Source organism: Scomber japonicus, chromosome 20 (assembly GCF_027409825.1).
Source record: "Scomber japonicus isolate fScoJap1 chromosome 20, fScoJap1.pri, whole genome shotgun sequence".
Taxonomy (NCBI): Eukaryota; Metazoa; Chordata; class Actinopteri; order Scombriformes; family Scombridae; genus Scomber; species Scomber japonicus.
Window position 1 is genome coordinate 26,867,841 of NC_070597.1, and position 17,776 is coordinate 26,885,616.

A 17,776-nucleotide genomic window follows, 5' to 3' on the forward strand; every position below is an offset into this window, starting at 1 on the left:
TGTGTGTGTGTGTGTGTGTGTGTGTGTGTATGTGTGTGTGTGTGTGTGTGTGTGTGTGTGCGTGCGTGCGTGTGTGTGTGAATTTAAAATTTCTGTCAACAGAGTAAGTAATGCATGGTTGCAAATCGCTGTGTATTTCGTTGTTATGACTTTACACAACACATAAAAAAATACATGTGGTACTTATGAATAGTTTTCTGTGGGTTACATCTAGAAAGTCCAATAAAAACCTTCCATATGAGTAAACACTACATTAACAACAACTGAAAATGTGTCAACTTCATGAAAGTGGAATTTAAAGCAGAGCTGTTGTATTGGGTTGAATTAGATTGCATAGGTGTAGATGGATTAGAGTAATGTGGGACACTGACTAGCTATAGCTAATATATAACTGTGTAAGTTATATTGTTTAACATTAAACATGTGAACATACAGGCTACTAGTTTTATAACAATCTGATGCAGAAAGCAAAAAAAACATGTAGACCAACAAAATTAAATGACCAAATATAGGTACGCATATTTCAGAAAGTTTTGGCAGATGAGGCTGTGTCGTATAAATCAAAGTATTTCTAAGCCTTAAAAAAATAGTGTCCCAGATATAAAATGATTTTACACAAGGAATATTAATATATGTGCCATTTTCCAATACAGTACAATATCTAAACACTGTCTTCTGATTTAACAATGAAACATCTTAGGGATTTCATAATGATATTAGGTGTTGATATAATGTATTGGATTCATATGTAAATATGGTGAACAAGTCAGAATTGCAAAAAGTCTCCCACATTATCCTGATCTAATGAAGTGGCCAGTGACTGTGTGGCTCTGATTATGTTTTCATTAATAAAGCTGTTTATAAAAAAAAGAAAAAGAAGACGCTTCGTTGACCTTTTTCCCACAATGCACTGGGGCAGAGTGAAGGCGCCTTTAGTATCTTGCATGTCAACAAGAAGCAGATGAGTGTGTAGCACTCTGTACTTTCTACTAGAAACAGCTCATGCATGATAACAGTGACACGCTTGATTCGAGGGAGCACACGGCTGTCTTTCATCACACCGTTTAACAGCCGTTAACGTAAATTCTAACCGACATGGCTCCGTTCAGTTTAATGTCAGCTAGCGTTAGCCTGCTAGCTAAGTCCTTCAATGTCTTCTCCTGCACAAGCTGTCTGGCAAGGTAGCTAACCTCAAGCTGTGCTACTGCTAAGTTAGCCTGTTATTAGCTTGCTCCTTTGGTAGTCCGTATAGAAGTTTGCATTTGTAATTAATAGAACATGTGTCTATGAGAGGATGAAGTCAGCATTAATTAGCACCTGTGTAGGTTAGCCTACAAAGTAAAGTGAATGACTTTATTGACTGTTGTGCACATGTGACAGGTGCTGCAGTTATTACACTCTTGCTGTTTTATTATATAGTTTTATTTGTACATACAGCTGCAACGACACAAAAATAATCAACTATATTGATAACAGATTAATTGTTTTAAGTCATCTTTTTTAACTGCTACAATTCTCAGGTTACAGCTTCTTAAATGTGAATATTTACTGGTGTCTTTAGTCTTCTTCCACTAAATATGTTGGACTGTTGAAAGATATTTTTGGTCTGGGTGGTCGACGTATTTAACCACCAAAGGATTATGAAAATAACTTTTTAGTTGCATCCCTATTTGTGCTATAATATATACACTAGATAATCCAGTGCACAGTACTTTATGTGTGCAAAACCACAGTGGATTTTAGAGTTAGAAGATTTCATGAACAAGAGGAAAAGTGACAAACCTGTGTGTGCTATGTGCTGAATTCAGACATTAAAGAAAAAATACCAACTAATTTGTTGTCTTGCTCTAATACTAAATGGAATATTTTTGAAGGGAATATTGTGTTACATTCTCTCCATGACTGAGAGGATGCTAAGATTCTCTCTGCATAATACCATATGTGTGTGTGTGTGTGTGTGTGTGTGTGTATGCACTCAAGCTCTAGGTTTACTGGAGTCCTACCATCTGTTTACATCAACCAAGTGAAATTTCTGACGTCCCAGGCTAGCAGCCCTCCAAAAAGGCCACTGAACGGTTACATGAGATATGTTATTCAGCAACAGCCAGTCGTAACCAGACTAAACCCAGGTAAACCTGCCTCTCTTGATACTTCTGTAGTATGTAGCTTATGTTACTGATGTCATAAATTTACTACACTGCCATGGTGATCATAGTTATTAATACTTTACAATAATAAGTGTAAAAGAAGCCTTTTAATATCACTTTGAAATGTCATTTCTCAGCACGTGGATGTGCTAGATGAATGAGATGTTTTTTTTATCATAAGCAAAAAACTAAAATGATAAAACTCTGTTCTTAATCATCTTGTAATTGTTTCCCTCAGAAATCAAAAGAGTGGATATCATCAGGAAGATCGCCCAACAGTGGAGAACCATGAGCCCTGATCAGAAACAGGTATTAACATCCTAAACATTGATGACATTTAAAATCCATACTTATAAAATCATCCTCTTGTTTTTATTTGTCAATCTGTTGTTGGGACTAAAGATTTTGTTTGTCTCCCTGCTCCATAAAGCCATTTGAGGAAGCCTCTCTGCGGGCCAGGGAGCAGTTTAAGATAGACTTTGAGCGCTACCAGGCCCAGTTGACCCCAGCACAGATCCAGCAACAAATCCAGGAGAAAAGGCAAAGGATGGCCAAGAGGAAGGCCATCCGTAAGAAGAGGGTAAGAGAGCTGGTAAAAGCCAGGCTGCTATATATCATATATTTTAATTTTTGTACTCTTAACTAAACTCATCTTAGGTTTGCTGTCAGAACTAATTGAATTCCACATACATCAGTGAACCAGTTATTAAACATTTTCTAAATAACGTTACTGGAATAACTTGTTTTATTATTAATATTTGATCCATTCAGTCTGATAACATTTGGAACAGCTGCTCAATTTAAAGATTTTATCCCTATTCAAGTTAGCAGAGAATTAACTGGAATTTAGCTGCTCAGCTGGTGGAAGTCTCAGGTGTGCATGCTCTGTTCCATATAGACTATGAGCCAGCACAGTAATGTCAAACCTGACACTGGATTTAAACACTTCATAGACTGTGAAATACAGATCTATCTAGTGGTAACCTTGAATTTATTAAACATTTATTTATATGTAAAAGATCTGCACAGCAGGTTTAATACTGTTTAACACTGTGTTGTAAGGGAATTCATTCTGTGAACTTCTCATTTCTAATGGAGGGAAACATAAGCTGAAATTGTTGATGCCACAGTTAGCAATCTGAATGACCCTATCCGGCCAGTTGTCACATTGTTGATGTGTGTGTGTGTGTGTGTGTGTGATGTAGGAGTTAACCGTTCTGGGGAAGCCCAAACGTCCTCGCTCTCCGTTCAACATCTTCATGTCGGAGCACTTTGAGGAGGCCCGAGGAAGCACCACACAGGTCAGTCATCATTCAAAGAGACAGTCTGACACTCTCTGATACATGGAATGTTTTGACCAAAATCATTCAGAAAAAAGCAATTTAAGACCATATATATTATAAATAACATGTTTTTCTTGTATGTGCATCAATACAAATTGTGGACAGTTTGTCCACCTGTACTTTCTCTATAGATATATTACATCACCAGTATTTTACCTACGTCATTCAAATACTGAATAAGACACAAGACTTTGAACTACATCGGTGTGAAACAGCTTTTAGATATGGTGTATAGTTTTGCTGTGATGATTTTTAACTTTGTAGTGTCTGTTCTCAAGTTATGCAGAAGACAGAGAGAGAGTCCTTGCTCCATAGTTAGATATTTGTGTGCTTGTACTGCAAAACAGAATTTCAGTGTGATTGATATAATGTTGATGCTGGTGTTGTTAACACAGGCAAAGATGAAGTCTCTGTTGGAGGACTGGAAGAACATGTTAGGCCATCAGAAGAAGGTTGGTCACACACTCATTCCATCTTCTTTCTTCTTAAGAACATATCCAGAGTGAAGGCTTTTATGTCTCAAACAGACCAGGAGAAGCTCATTCATGCTTTCATCTCAAGTAGACTCGACTACTGTAACGGTCTTCTGACTGGACTCTCAGTAGCTCAGAGATATTCACTGGCTCCCAGTCAGCTATAGAATAGACCTTAACGTTCTGCTACTGGTCTACAAATCACTGAATGGTTTAGGTCCAGAATACATGAATGACATGTTAGTAGAATATAAACCCAGTAGAGCTCTCAGGTCAGATAGCATTTAGCATTTAGCTGTTAGCTCAGACAACTGGAACAAACTACCAACAGAACTGAAATCAGTATTTTTAAATCAAGGTTAAAAATGTTCTTCTTTTCATGTGCTTATGATTGAGCTCTTTTAAAGCACTTCAAATGTTTAAATTATATTTAATGATTTTAAAGCAAATCATTACTTAACGCTGCACTCTCATATTTGATGTTCTATTTCAGTCTAGCTTTTTATTTTCTTTCTGTCTTTCTATTTTTCTGTACTTTGTTTTCTTTTTATTATAATTTGTTTTCTTTTTTTAATTGTATGTTTCTGATTACTGTTTAATAATCCCTTGATATTTAGTCTTTATATAAAGCGCATATAGTTGACCTATATAATCAAGCTACTGGCCCTGCCTTCTACTTGTGTATTGTTGTATCAGTACTCAGATCTCCTCTGTGTTCCACATCTCAGGTCTATGCACAGCTGGCTGAGGATGACAAAGTCCGCTACAAGAATGAGATGAAGTCGTGGGAGGAGCACATGGTGGAGCTCGGACGAGAAGACTTGATCAGAGAAAAGACCCGGCCTGCCAAGAAAAAAGCTCCTGTCAAAGCTCCTGCCAAGAAAAAAGGAACCAAGAAGGTGAAAGTAGTGAAGAAGACCACTGCAACAGCAAAGTCAAAAACAACCAGGAAGACAACAAAAAGTCCCCCCAAGAAAGCTGTCAGGAGTACCAAAAAGACGTAAGATGTGTTTACCTACTGAGTGTAGAAGGGAAAAGGTGTTCATGACAGCTGCAGACAGATGTTTTGAGGATCCAGGGCTGTGCTCTGATTGTTTTTTTCCCTACGACTCAAAAGACAAGTTATCAGTTGTCATGAACACTTCTTAGGTTCACTGTTTCAGCATTCAGATAGTCTCACAACATCCCATCAGTGCCTCACTTCAGTGACAATAACAACAAATCCCTGAAAGCAGGCTTTTTATAAGACCCTCTCTATAAATACACCCTTGCTTTAATTGGTTGGTTCAATCCCCCAGATAGTGTTCACAGGACTGTGGATTTCAGAAAATGTAGACATTTGAATGAGGCGTTTAAGTGACTATAGGAGATGTGGATACTGTGTAAACTTCAGGCTTTTCTGATTGTAAGCACAGTATACTTGGAGGAATGTGAAGGTTAATGTTGCTGTTTAAAGTAAAAGATAAGACTGCTGTTATTCAGTATTTTCTCTACTGTTCAAGAGTTCCACAAACCAACATGTTAATGTGGATTCCCTACACTGTCTCCAAGCCTGCTGCTTAAAAACACAACAAATATATAGTTTGATTTTTAAAACGTCATTTACTGGAAACAGCTGATCTATGACTTCAAACAGGAGAAAAAGGATTTCCAGGACTGTGGCAACAGGACTGTGTGAGACTGCAGTGTGTGTGTCACAATAATTAACAGTAACATGCCACCCAGTGCACAAGTGTGGCTTACTGATGGCTAGTATAGTCTTTGGAGCTCTATCACATGAAGCATCACAGTGTTGCTATTGAGAAAACACAATACCACATGTTGGTTTTGTGGACAGTAAGAAAAATAGAATAAGTGCAGTCTTGTCCTTCAGAGAGAGAGAGAGAGAGAGTCACCTGTAGAATGTGCAGCTTGTTGTTGGCCAGTGTTCAGTAACTTTCTACTCTGTGAAAAGTAGATTTTGTTGCAGATTTACAGAAGGCTTGCACTTTGGGGTTCCCACCAATATAACCTGACTGAATTCGTCCTGGCTGTTATTACTGTACCATAAGCTTGTATACCTGCAACTCTCAAACTGTGAAATACTGTAATATCAATTGACATTTTGGTTTTTATATATCAGAAGTTCCAAATTATGTATTTCTCCAATTCAGTCTTTTGTTCTGTTAACAACTGTAAAAACTCTGTTATGGTTGATAATAAAATGAGATTTCTTCCACAGTGTTTTCATCTAAATAATGATGTTTTGATGGCATAAAGGTCATATCAAATACCAGCTGAAAACCACTTCAGTTCATACGTGGTACAAAAGAACCTTCCATTATGTTTAAGGAATGTTAGCTATGAAGAACACACTCTCAGTATTGACACTTCCTTCTGTCTGTAGAATGTATGTGCAAACATTCAGACACCATTAGCTCCAGTTTGTCTGTGTATCATGTATTTACTGAATAAACATCTATATACACTTTTCTACAAAGGTGACCTATTTCTGTTGTCAAATGTTACACATGAATGAATTAAGAACACAGAAGAAGAAAACAATGCTGGCTAAACTCTCTACTACAGAACTCCAAATGTTTTATCTACAAAAATATAGTTGTGGACTTCGAGGGCTCAGCACTGTACACATTCATTAAGACCAGTCAGGTCAAATTAGGGCAATAATATTTGTCTTTTCTCAATCCTAATGCAGGATATTCAAATCAATGACCTGCATTCTGATGCTGTAGAGGCTGAAAAGTGATGAACTCTGTTATTTTTCAATTACAGTTTGCTGAATTCATTTGGTATACATACAGTAATATTGTAGAGCAATGATAAGATCATATCTTCATGATATAATTGAACTGGAATTCTATCAGTGCTATTACATTAGCTCAGATGTTCTACTGTTTACTTTGGTTATCTGAGATAAATCTGAAAGAGAGAATTACATATTTCAATAACCTTTTCTGGATTTTCATCCAAACTACTCTTAAATCTTAAAGTGCTTTACACAAACAATAAAAGCAAAGATATAGAGGGACAGACAGTGCATGACATATGAGCTACTAAGGTATAAAAATTATAGGCAGATCCAGCAATTAAAAACATCATAAAAGTAAGCAGGCCATTGTAGAGCAGAGGATCTCTGCAGAGTAATACAGAAACTTTATACAAACAAGTTTAAAATCCTGATTTGTAGTTCATATAAAAACCAATGTGACAAATTCATCTACTGCAGCTCAGAAACATTTTTTTAAATTGGATTTTCAGCTGCTGTAAAATTAAACAATATATACAAAATGTATATAAAATAAAGCAGCAAAAATCCACTGAGGAAAAAAACAACAAAATATCCAAGTTAGCTAAATACTACAAATGTTACAAATTCCAAACTGTGCCATGTCCATTATCAGTGCAATGACAGTGACTGAGCGACAGACGTTACACACATCTCCATATTAAATGCTACATTAGTTTGCACAATCCAAGTGTCCATTGACTTCTGATCCATAACCTTTAATCCTCTCCTGCTGGACACTGTGATGGATCAAACCATCGGCTACAAAGCTTCATGGATCCTGGATCAAGCTCACACTCATGTTGTTCTGCTGTGCTGGTGTGGATTTGCTGATAGAGTGTAATCAGGTGATCAGTGCTCCGGTAATAATATTTGACTGGGTCCTTTTGGGTCATTGGGTCGAGTTGGACATCATGTAAATATCACATCAAAAAAGGCAGTGTCCTCTGGCAGTGTCCTCACTGCTTCACACAGACAAGAACCAAAGTCTTATCATTGGGATTTCAGATGTTAACAGGATTGAAATGACTTCCCAGAATAAAAAGATTACAATAGCTTAGTGAAGGTGAGCTACTTAGCTGCCTTACAAATCTCCAACTACAAGTATGGAGAGTAGACATCAGACTATGTACAGTTTGAGCACTGATTCTCTGCGGTGTTCCAGAGTGTGTTACTGTCCCCTCTGTTGAGATGATCAGGGTCCTTGTTGCTGCTGTGTTGTTGCAGGTGGTTGCAGTAAAGCCTGGAAGTCAGGAGATAAGACCAGTTTGTGTTGGACGTTTCCTAACACCATCATGTCTCCAGTCCGACCGTCAGACAGATGCACGGACACTAGTTGCTGCAAAGGAAGGAGACAAGGAGACTTCAGTGTTAATAATGGAGGTGTTGCTTTGTGGTTCTAGTCACATATGAACTCAGGATAATCGTCAACGTTTCACAATTTGATTTACTATTTCAATAGTTTGCAGTTTTGTTATGAGTTGAGTAGTTTCAGCCTCAACAAGACTCTTTCATAACAAATGAAAAAGTGCTTCAGTCAGTTCACAATAAGAGCTGCTCATTGAATCGATGAGTCAACTGATGGACGATGGACAAACATTTTCAGAACTTTGTAATTTGTCAATTATCAGGAGATGCTGTTTTTCTCTTTGTAATTTAGTGTGATTTGATTCTATGTAGATTTTGGTTTGTTGGTCAGACAAAACTAGCCTTCACCTTTACCTCTAGAAAACTGTGCGGTTCAAGATATTAAAGACGTAGTTTGTCTTTAAAATGATAAAATATTCATAATAATATCAAATTCATAATTAAATAACTGTTAGTTATAGTTCTTTCTATAACTAACTAAAGTATTACCCCCCCCCCCCCCCCCAAACAATACAACAGACATGAATTAACTGTGGCATATATCTTCCAGAAACTGAAATTCTGTGGTTCATCTTGTGGAGAGCTTGAAATGTGAACGTTATTACAATCTGCTGTTAGATTTTGTGCATAATTACAAAGTCTGGCCTCATGGTGGCACTAGAGGAAGAGTCAGAAGTTCACCAAAACCATTTCAGATCATGATAAACAATGTTAAGTAGCTAAAACACAACCTCATGTGCTCTTACATAAAAACCAGATACAACACACTCTCAGATTACCTGAAGGAAGGAGAAAGCAGCTCCCTCAGACACATCCATGATGATATCACCCATCTTCAGCTCCACCTTTCCTGATTTTCTGATCTGGAGTTTACCCAGAAGTCCCTCTGGGAAATCTGCCAGCACAGGACAGCCCTCCTTCACCACAGCTTCCTGAGGACAGCACAATATAATATTAACCTGTTCATTATTGGCTCTGATGATAGATGAAGATGATACTAAGTGTTTTGGATTGGGTCTGCTTTGTCCATTCAAACTTTAACATGTCATTGCCTACCAAAGCTATTCAATATGTTGCTCTTATCATTATTTTGATATTAATAATGAAACAAAAGTTATGACTTATGTAAAGGCATCACTCATACTAAATGGTTTATGCTCATCAACTGTTTCTATGACAGCTGTGTGTTCATGAAGTTAACACACACAGGCACAATTAGCTTAAAAGCATCGTTCACAGGATTTGGAAGCAGTTTTAGAAACATTCCCAGAGATACTGGAATCAGTGTGTAATCATTGTTAGCAGCTCCTTCAGGCAGGATGAGTAAAGTTTCATGGAAGGTTTTACAACAACTTCATTTATACAGTTTTCAGTTTTCACAGTTTAAATAAAGAGTCTGAACTTAAACTTTTGATTTGGACGAGAAAAGACTTCACAAAACACCAACAGGACAGAAAAAAGGAAAAGTCTCAATAGTGCAACAGAGGAGAGATCTACCTTCCAGTTCAGACAGACATGCAGTAGATGATACTAACACTGCTACTGGTTCTTCTGTTAACTCACTTGAGCTTGCAGCAGCACAGGCCTCTTGTCTTCAGGCTTGTTGTCCTTCTTGGCAGTTTTCTCTACTGCAGATCTGACAGTAGGGTTGGTCTTCTGTCCAGATGCTCTGCCTGGCATACAGTCAGGTAACTGCATAAAGAAGAGCTCCTCTCTGCCAGACAGGCTGAGATCCTGCAGCAGCTCTACCAGGGACGGCTGTTCTGGTTTGGGCAGCTGTGTTTTACCCTGAGCTCCAGAGGATGGAGGTCTGAACAGAGGAGGGTTCTCTGGACCTGACAACATAACAATACCAAACTTCAAAATATTGTGAAAAGCTGTGTATGTGACAGGCAAGGTGTTAGTGCATTAAACATAATCACTCCGAGGTGCTTTCTCACATGTTTGACTGGTGATGAAGCTGCTGGACTGACACAGAGGCAGCTGGATGGGTTTCAGCTTGGCATCGTTCCTCAACCCTGGGTCATCTATAAACTGTAGGAGGACACATATACAATATAACATCAAAATATCAGTAACCATAGATCTTGATCCAACATGTGACCGATGTCGACAAGAGCCTGAGAAGTTGATACACATGTTCTGGACCAAAATTGAGCAGTTTTTGGGAATCTATCTTTACTATCTCGTCTAAAGTATGTAATACTTGGTTAGAACTGTGTCCATGTTTGGGGTGACTCCAGGAAATGTCAGCTTGACTACATTACAAACCAACATGAGAGCTTTCTGTACTCTTTTAGCTAGAAGAATGATGTTACAAAACTTGAAAGAAGCATTACCACCTGTATATGGACACTGGGTGAGAGAGGTCATATATAATATTCATTGAAGTATTCATTTATTCAAGTCTGTTGCCCGGCAATCACTTTGAAAATGTGAATGTGGACAAAATTAACTTTTATTTAGTATGTTATATGTTAGTTTGTACAGTATGTATCTACATATGATTTTCTTCATTTTGATTTTTTTCTTCTCTCCTTTGTCTGGCTACTGTGCTCAGATGTCAGTGATGTGAGATGGGGAGGGAGGAAGAGGAAGAAAAAAGGGGGGGAAAGTTTGAATAATGAAAATGCATATTAATAAAAAGACCTTGATCAAAAAAAAAAAAAAAAAAAGAATATCTGTAACCACATTCAAATGAACAAATGATGGAGAGGTGATTCTTATCGTTATGGTAACATAAACTCATGCTGTGCAGTCATATATTGTGCAAACCAACAGATTTTTTTCAGATTGTAGTAGAGAGTGATGAGCATGAGAGTGTGCAACAGGAAGCAGCAACCTTTCTTTCAGGTTTAGAAAGACACAGCCAGGAGTAAGATGCACTGCAGTGAATCAGAGTGCAGGCATGACATTAGTGAGTTAACCAGATGTTTTTGGGCTTTGTTTTTTGGCCAGAGTAGTCTAAGATCACATAGTAAACTATTCTCCTGGCTACTGGCCCATCAGCTGACTGAAGAAAGTCATGATTCCTACAGAAGCCTGACATGGACAGTAATTATTAGATTTATTAGACAGAATAATAACGAGCCAGAGACACATTTCTACTGTGCTCTCCGAGGCCTGTCCATCTAACCTGTTTGTTTTGAATTATAAACACAATCACATATCACTTCACCCTGAAAATACTACAATTACTGTAAGGTGATACAATGTTGAATGATTTAACATTTTAGTGATATTGCACAGGGGTGGACTCAGTTTTGTTGGGTAAGTATATTATTAAAATATTTGAATATGAATCCTTCTGTTTCTGTGCTTCTTATTCTGTTCGATGTTGTAAGTATTGCATTTCACTCTGCTGAATATCACTTTATGCCACAATAATTATATTTCCCTGCAAATATCACAGTTTGTACATTTACTCTAAATCTATTCATGTTAGAGCCCGACCCATATATCGGTCAGCTGATATTATGGGCCGATATTGACCTATCACAGATATATCGTATCGGTGAGTATGTTGTCCCCCCCCCAATAGCAGTATCAGCATCGGCCCCAAAACTCCAGTACTGGTCGGGGCCTAGTTCATGCTTCTGTTGATGTTTCATGAGATTGTCTCACTTGAACATGCTTATAGCTGGACTGGAAAACCCAAAGTATCAGCAGCTTTTTGAAGCCAGTTGTGTGAAACAAAGGTTGATAAGTTGCAGAGTTAGGTAAAGCCTGCTAAATGTGAATTAGAGACCATAACTCCAAAGACTGGAACCATAAAATACAAAAACTGACCCTGAGACTGAGTCATATGTGACAATAATCAACGTCCATTTGTTTTTGTGTGCCTGTTTTTCATGTGAAAACCACTGATCTGTTGGAGAACAGCATTTTGCTTCTATGTATGCTGAGTGTATTTGGAAGTGAGAGTGAAACTTATTCCAAAAAAATAAAATAAAATAATAATAATAATAATCTAAACATGTGGGGAGCTTTCATTCTCTCATGGACCAGCTTTGGTATTTGTGAATCATGATCCAGTATGAAGTGTAATGTAACTCACATCATCCCTCTGAAGTTGTCTGAGTAGCTCATCATCATCCTCCTCAGATTCTATCCTCTCTTTTTTCACAAGTTTACAGTCAGGAGAAGCGTTGGAGGAGCGCAGGTCTGTAGCACCACGCCAACCTGAAGAGAGGAAGCACTGAGTAAGGAAGTCACTGACTGATTCATGTTACATTTCACTGAAAAAGGATGAATATTACCTGTTTTGCGTATAGTGTCAGCAGGACCCTGCTCAAATATAGAGTGAGACTGGATGGTCTGAGGCTTCTCTCTCCTTCTCCCTCTATTCTCTCTCCTCCTCTCCTCCCTCTCTCTTCTCTCCTTTTTTGGAGCCACAAGGATCTCTTCCTTTAACCTGGGGAAGAATCACACATGATGTTTAGAATGATTAAACACTCCATACTAACATTCAACTTTCATGATGAAACAGGACTCTGATTGTGACTCACTCATCTTTGCTTTTCCTCACAGCATGGACGTTTGGCTCAAAGGTTTTCTTTGGAAAAAAGAGAACACAGAGAAATATAAAAAACTTAATAACAACTATTTCTTTATTGGCATTAAAACTCAGGTACTGTTTAGTTTATATGCTATAACTGCTTTACTGGCTGCCACATTCAATATTACCTGGCTAGAAAACTTGGTACTTACATGTTAGTGATGATTTAGATTTTTTTTTCTAACTAGCAGACTTTATTATTGATGGTTCTCCTTTTAGCCCCCACATTAAAGCCCGGCAATCACCAAAGACCTTGATATTGACCCAGGCCTTAAAGGAACACCGAGTACAATTTAGTGGCATCTAGCAGTGAGGCTGCAGATTGCAACTGAATAAAAACATCTCTGTCTTCAAGCATGTAAGAGGATCTACAGTGGCCACAAAATTTGTAAACCATCAAACCTTTATTTAAACTGGAAAAATCATTGAGGTTGATGTCGAGTTACAACCACGATAAAAAATAAACAAAAACAAAAAAACGGAAAAAACCCAGAACAATATCACACTGAGCTACATTGCATTGCTGCTGTAATTCCTCTCGTACACTGCACTGCTCATTTTAATTTGTTCTTATTTTATTTTAAATGTTATTTATTTTATCATGTATTTGTTTATATGTATGTATATCGATATGTAGTATATATTTACATGTATATTAATAAGTGTGTGTTGAGATATATAATTGATATATTAGTATATTAATGTGTATGTATATATATTGATGTATAATTAATTAAACAGGACCTGAATACTGTATTTCATTCTTTCATGTACCTACATGGCTGAATGACAAATCAAATCTTTGAAAATACCTCTCATCATACCTTTGGTTTTTTGAAGGCTCCCCCTAGTGTCAGGTCTCTAGTTCTGAGGGAGGTTAGTCTTCCATGGGGGGAGGGGGAGGACAGGTTCCTGACCCTGCCGGGGAGCCCTCTGGTGCCTGAGGTGCAGGGTGCACTTTCTCTATCCCCAGACTCACTCATGTTGTGGCATTAGATCCTCCTTTGAATGTTGACCCTGGTAGTGGATGTTCACTGTGTCTGCTGCAACATCAGTACAGCTGAGGACAAGCTCTATGCTTTTATTTTGAATGTTGACCCTGCTGCACCATCAGTACAGCTGAGGACACGCGCTATGCTTTTATTTTGAAAGCAACCTCAGTAGAGATCCGGTGGCTCTTCCTAGTCAGTGCGTCCTCTTCATCAGATAGCGTCCTGCAGCGGGCTCTGGACGTTTTCTTTCTTTACCTGTGGAACAAACGTGTCATTACGTACTTCACCCTCCTTTAAAATGTCGATGAACACACAGTGTAAACTAAGCACAGGTCCATATACACCACACAAGTTAGCTCCAGCGTATTACCCTCCATCTTGTTCGCCTTAAGTCATATATGATAACATCCTGCGTCACAATGCTAAACTCCTGAAGACAAACACATTTCCGTTGTATCGACACAGAAAAGCATTACCGCTAGTGTTGGGTCTGCTGTGCAGTAGCTTGGTTGTTATTCAGCAGAGTTTCCAGGCGGTGTTAGTAGAAAACAGACAGAGCTGGGTTCAAATGTTCATAATGAACCACCAGAGACGTTATTCCAGCAGTTCCGTTTTGCCGCCTGTTTTATTAGACCAGTTTAAATGGATCTTGTCCTCTTCCGTGCTGCGCTGCTGTTGTTTTTCTTTAGAAGGTGATACATATAAGTGACCGCACGAGGGCGCTGTTAGTCTGTTGGGCTTTGTGTAGTCTACTCTACACAACCCTGCTCGTAACAGGCTGTGTGCTGTGTGAGTTTCAAGACACACAATCCTCTGCTTCAAGTTCATTATTTGTGTCTATGGGTTGTCACAAATAAAGTTCCAATGACTTCCTTTTATCCTTGGTGCTGTTTTATTCTACTCCACTACATCTCAGAGGCAAAACAACTGCAGAGACATTTATAGTTTTACATTTGATTTTTTAAAATTCGATTTGTGTGTGTGTGTGTGTGTGTGTGTGTGTGTGTGTGTGTGTTCGCGTGTGTGTGTATGTTTGTGTACTGAATGTATATTAAGTACTTTTAGCTTTACAATACTTACAGCACAATATCTCAGTATGTCTTCCACCACTGTTAACACCACAATACTAAATGAACCGTAAATATTCTGCGTTTAAAATGTTACTTGAGTGGAGTGAAAGTAAATAATTTATTATGTATTCTTGTATAAGTAGCATTTAATGATATAGCTGGTCAAGGTGAAGCTAATTTGAACTATTATAGGCTAGATGATATAGCAGTATTTTTTACATAATGCATCATATTTCAGGAACTGATCATATGTGCTTGATATTAAAAATCCTTATCTGCCATGTAACTATTATCAACAGCTGTAGTACTTCAGTTACATAAATGTACTTCTTTATCTTAAAATTGTATGTAATTACTGACATGTTTACTTCATCTGACTGCACATCTCCTTCACAATAGGATATCCATATAAACCCGTGGGTGTGTGTTTGTAGATTAGATAAAATGAAACTTTGATATGGCTGATAAGGTTTGTGCTGTATCTTCTGTAGTCCCAAAATAATCATCCATGGTGATTACACAGATAGGGATAGCCAGGCTTGTGTGTGTGTGTGTGTGTGTGGTGGTGGTGGTGGTGGGGGGGATTGGGGTAGTAAAAATATACTATACATTTAACTTGTGTCACATAAAATAGATACAATAGACACAATATAAAGAAAATAGTAACGCTGAGATTCCCTCAGAGTGCAGAAGTTGCCCACACCGTTCCACAAGTGTGGTTCAGAAGAACAGAAGGCTTGATGGTGCAAGGTTTAGTACTCGGGGCCCGAGGAGAGCAAGCTGCTGACAGATCTGAGGGATCACCTCACTACAGGTGACAGGAACCGATCTAGACCTGCATCCTTACAGTCTGTTATAGGATGTGATGGTCAGTGGACTGGTACAGTGAGAAGTCATTTGTCTGATGCAATTGGAGGGCATTTGGGACTTTCAGCTGTGCTGTCTCTCTGATGCAAAGATCAAAGATCTTGGAGAGAAAGGGGAGGTTAGATAGATGTCTATAATTGTATCAAACACCTGAATCAAGAGTAGGCTTCTTAAGAAGTGGTTTAATTACAGCTGCTTTAAAGGACTGTGTTACATATCCTGTTACTAAAGACAGATTGATCACATCTAGTAAAGAGGTGCTAACTGAGTGAAGCAGCCTACTTTGGATGGTGCAGAGACAGGTTGATGGTTTAGATGACGACATCACTGAAGTCAGTTCAGGTGATAAATTCTGTCTCTAAGAGTAGTAGATATACTGTACTACTAATACTGTAAACAATTGTCAACCTAACAGGTGTCCTTTAATGAATGCAGACTGTTGCTTCTATTGTATATTTTGTTTATTCTTTTCAAAGCGAGAAGCTCACATGTTTTTATATCAGTGCAGGGAGACCAGAATTATAGAAACAAGAGACACAGGGGACATAGTCTGGATTTCCAGATCTCTTAATGTTTTAATCCTTTTCCACATGTTGTAGGAAGCAGTGATGATGAACAAGAAAGCTGATCATTGCTGACAAGCCAATCAGAACATCCATTTGAGTATTCCTCTCCAGAACTGTGTACAAAGAGAACATATAGCCTACATATAGACTAATAGGACAACAAGTCAACCAAGCTACAAATAACAGATTGGAAGCAGCTTTTTTTTCATGGTGCAAAAGACAACAAGCTTGAACGCACTGATAAGATAAAACTTTACAGCTGTTAGATACTGTAATACAGCTGTGTGATGTCAACATTTGAAGTCAACTGATGGCTATCACTATGCTAGATTGGGATCTCTTATCTTCCTGATATATTGCAAAGATACAGTGACCATGTGACCTAAGTAGGGAATTTTGGTTACAGGTGGTTGTATGATAACCTTGGTAACCTTGGTAACCCAATAACCTTTGAGTCCTTCCCAGTTGATGCTGTGAGAAGGTTTATTCTTGTGTTCACAGACAGCTGATGTGTTTTTTAATGGTTACAGAACTGTTTTTGGGTTAACATTGAAAATAAATACCACACTTTTTCAGTTAATTCATTCACTTCATGGTCTTTGTCAATCGTTTTGTTCTGGTTGTCATGTCGCTATCTTTGTTTTCTCCAGTCTACCTTGGCAATGCACCACTTTCACAGATGTAGCATTACCAATAGCTTTTACTTGACATGTCAAATGTCTAAATGGTGCTGGGGTCTTTAATGTGTCTCATCAGAGATCTTATGGTGTTGGTTATTTGTTTTGAGCACTGACTCCCTGCCCAGCCCAGCCATAGTCATGTGAGGGAGTTTCCTCACAGTGTCAGATGATGTTGGTGTTTAAATACAGTTAGATTATAATTACATTAATATATTATATTTATGGAGTTGGTTAGAAGTAATTTAAAAGAGAAAGAGATGGATGCCTGATAGACCTTCTCCAGCATCCCTTCTTTAGGAAGCAGCATCCCAGCAGGACCACAATCCAACAGTTGGAACTGGATATCCTTGAAGCTGAAGCCAGAGAAGAGATGGTGATCTTCTGCCTACATCTTTTCTTGGCTGGTGATGTTGTCAGCTGCTCCAACAAGTGGGGGGGAAATGACATTAAAGCCAAAAGCCTCTGCTACATTTAATTTTCATAAACTTTCTATTAAATTTTCATGTTTTGATTGCATTCTAAGCGGTGTGCATACACCGGGCCAATGATAGGCCACTGTAGAACCTGAAAATATATTTTATTTTATAGTATCATCTGTTAACATTGTGTACAGAGTTTTCAGTTATATGCAGTTATTTTGGTTAAGCATGTGTAATTATACCTGACAGCAGGGGGCAGAGTGAAACTGTCTGTCTAAAAGTACTGCCAGCTAATTAACAGCAGTTTCTGGTCGTGAGACAGCGCTCAGGTACTGAGACGTGCGCCTGGTGCTGTCGACAGTTTATTGTTTTATATGTTTGCCAGTCCTGCTGGTGAGCAATAAAAGTGAACTCTTCCCACACCATACTGTCTTTTATCGAGTGGTGTAATACCACTGTCACTAGCATGGTACTAATGTTACATTTCCTGGCCCAATTTCCACTTTTA

At 38.2% G+C, this 17,776-nt stretch overlaps 2 protein-coding genes across 2 annotated transcripts; one reads left to right on the forward strand and one right to left on the reverse strand.

Annotated features, from left to right (window-relative positions):
• The first annotated feature begins 926 nt into the window (after positions 1–926).
• On the forward strand, positions 927–6,413 carry tfam (transcription factor A, mitochondrial). Its single transcript, XM_053340961.1, has 7 exons — positions 927–1,181; positions 1,981–2,129; positions 2,386–2,456; positions 2,578–2,727; positions 3,353–3,448; positions 3,886–3,942; positions 4,692–6,413. Exons 1-7 carry the CDS (start codon positions 1,096–1,098, stop codon positions 4,965–4,967), a joined length of 885 nt encoding a protein of 294 aa, XP_053196936.1. The 5' UTR covers positions 927–1,095; the 3' UTR covers positions 4,968–6,413.
• Positions 6,414–6,957: 544 nt separating this feature from the next.
• On the reverse strand, positions 6,958–14,335 carry zgc:171971 (uncharacterized protein LOC569690 homolog). The gene is made up of 9 exons (XM_053340959.1): positions 14,143–14,335; positions 13,499–13,921; positions 12,625–12,671; positions 12,376–12,530; positions 12,174–12,298; positions 10,057–10,150; positions 9,680–9,951; positions 8,896–9,048; positions 6,958–8,087 (listed from the first exon to the last, which is right to left on the reverse strand). Exons 2-9 carry the CDS (start codon positions 13,655–13,657, stop codon positions 7,944–7,946), a joined length of 1,149 nt encoding a protein of 382 aa, XP_053196934.1. The 5' UTR covers positions 13,658–13,921; positions 14,143–14,335; the 3' UTR covers positions 6,958–7,943.
• Between the last annotated feature and the right edge of the window lie 3,441 nt (positions 14,336–17,776).

Coding starts and splice junctions, on each gene's coding strand:
- tfam (XM_053340961.1), top strand. CDS start 1,096: ATGGCTCCGTTCAGTTTAATGTCAGCTAGCGTTAGCCTGCTAGCTAAG. Junction 3,449..3,885: donor CCCGAGGAAGCACCACACAG/GTCAGTCATCAT, acceptor TTGTTAACACAG/GCAAAGATGAAGTCTCTGTT. Junction 3,943..4,691: donor TGTTAGGCCATCAGAAGAAG/GTTGGTCACACA, acceptor TCCACATCTCAG/GTCTATGCACAGCTGGCTGA.
- zgc:171971 (XM_053340959.1), bottom strand. CDS start 13,657: ATGAGTGAGTCTGGGGATAGAGAAAGTGCACCCTGCACCTCAGGCACC. Junction 12,531..12,624: donor GTGAGGAAAAGCAAAGATGA/GTGAGTCACAAT, acceptor ATTCTTCCCCAG/GTTAAAGGAAGAGATCCTTG. Junction 9,049..9,679: donor CTGTGCTGCTGCAAGCTCAA/GTGAGTTAACAG, acceptor TGCTGTCCTCAG/GAAGCTGTGGTGAAGGAGGG.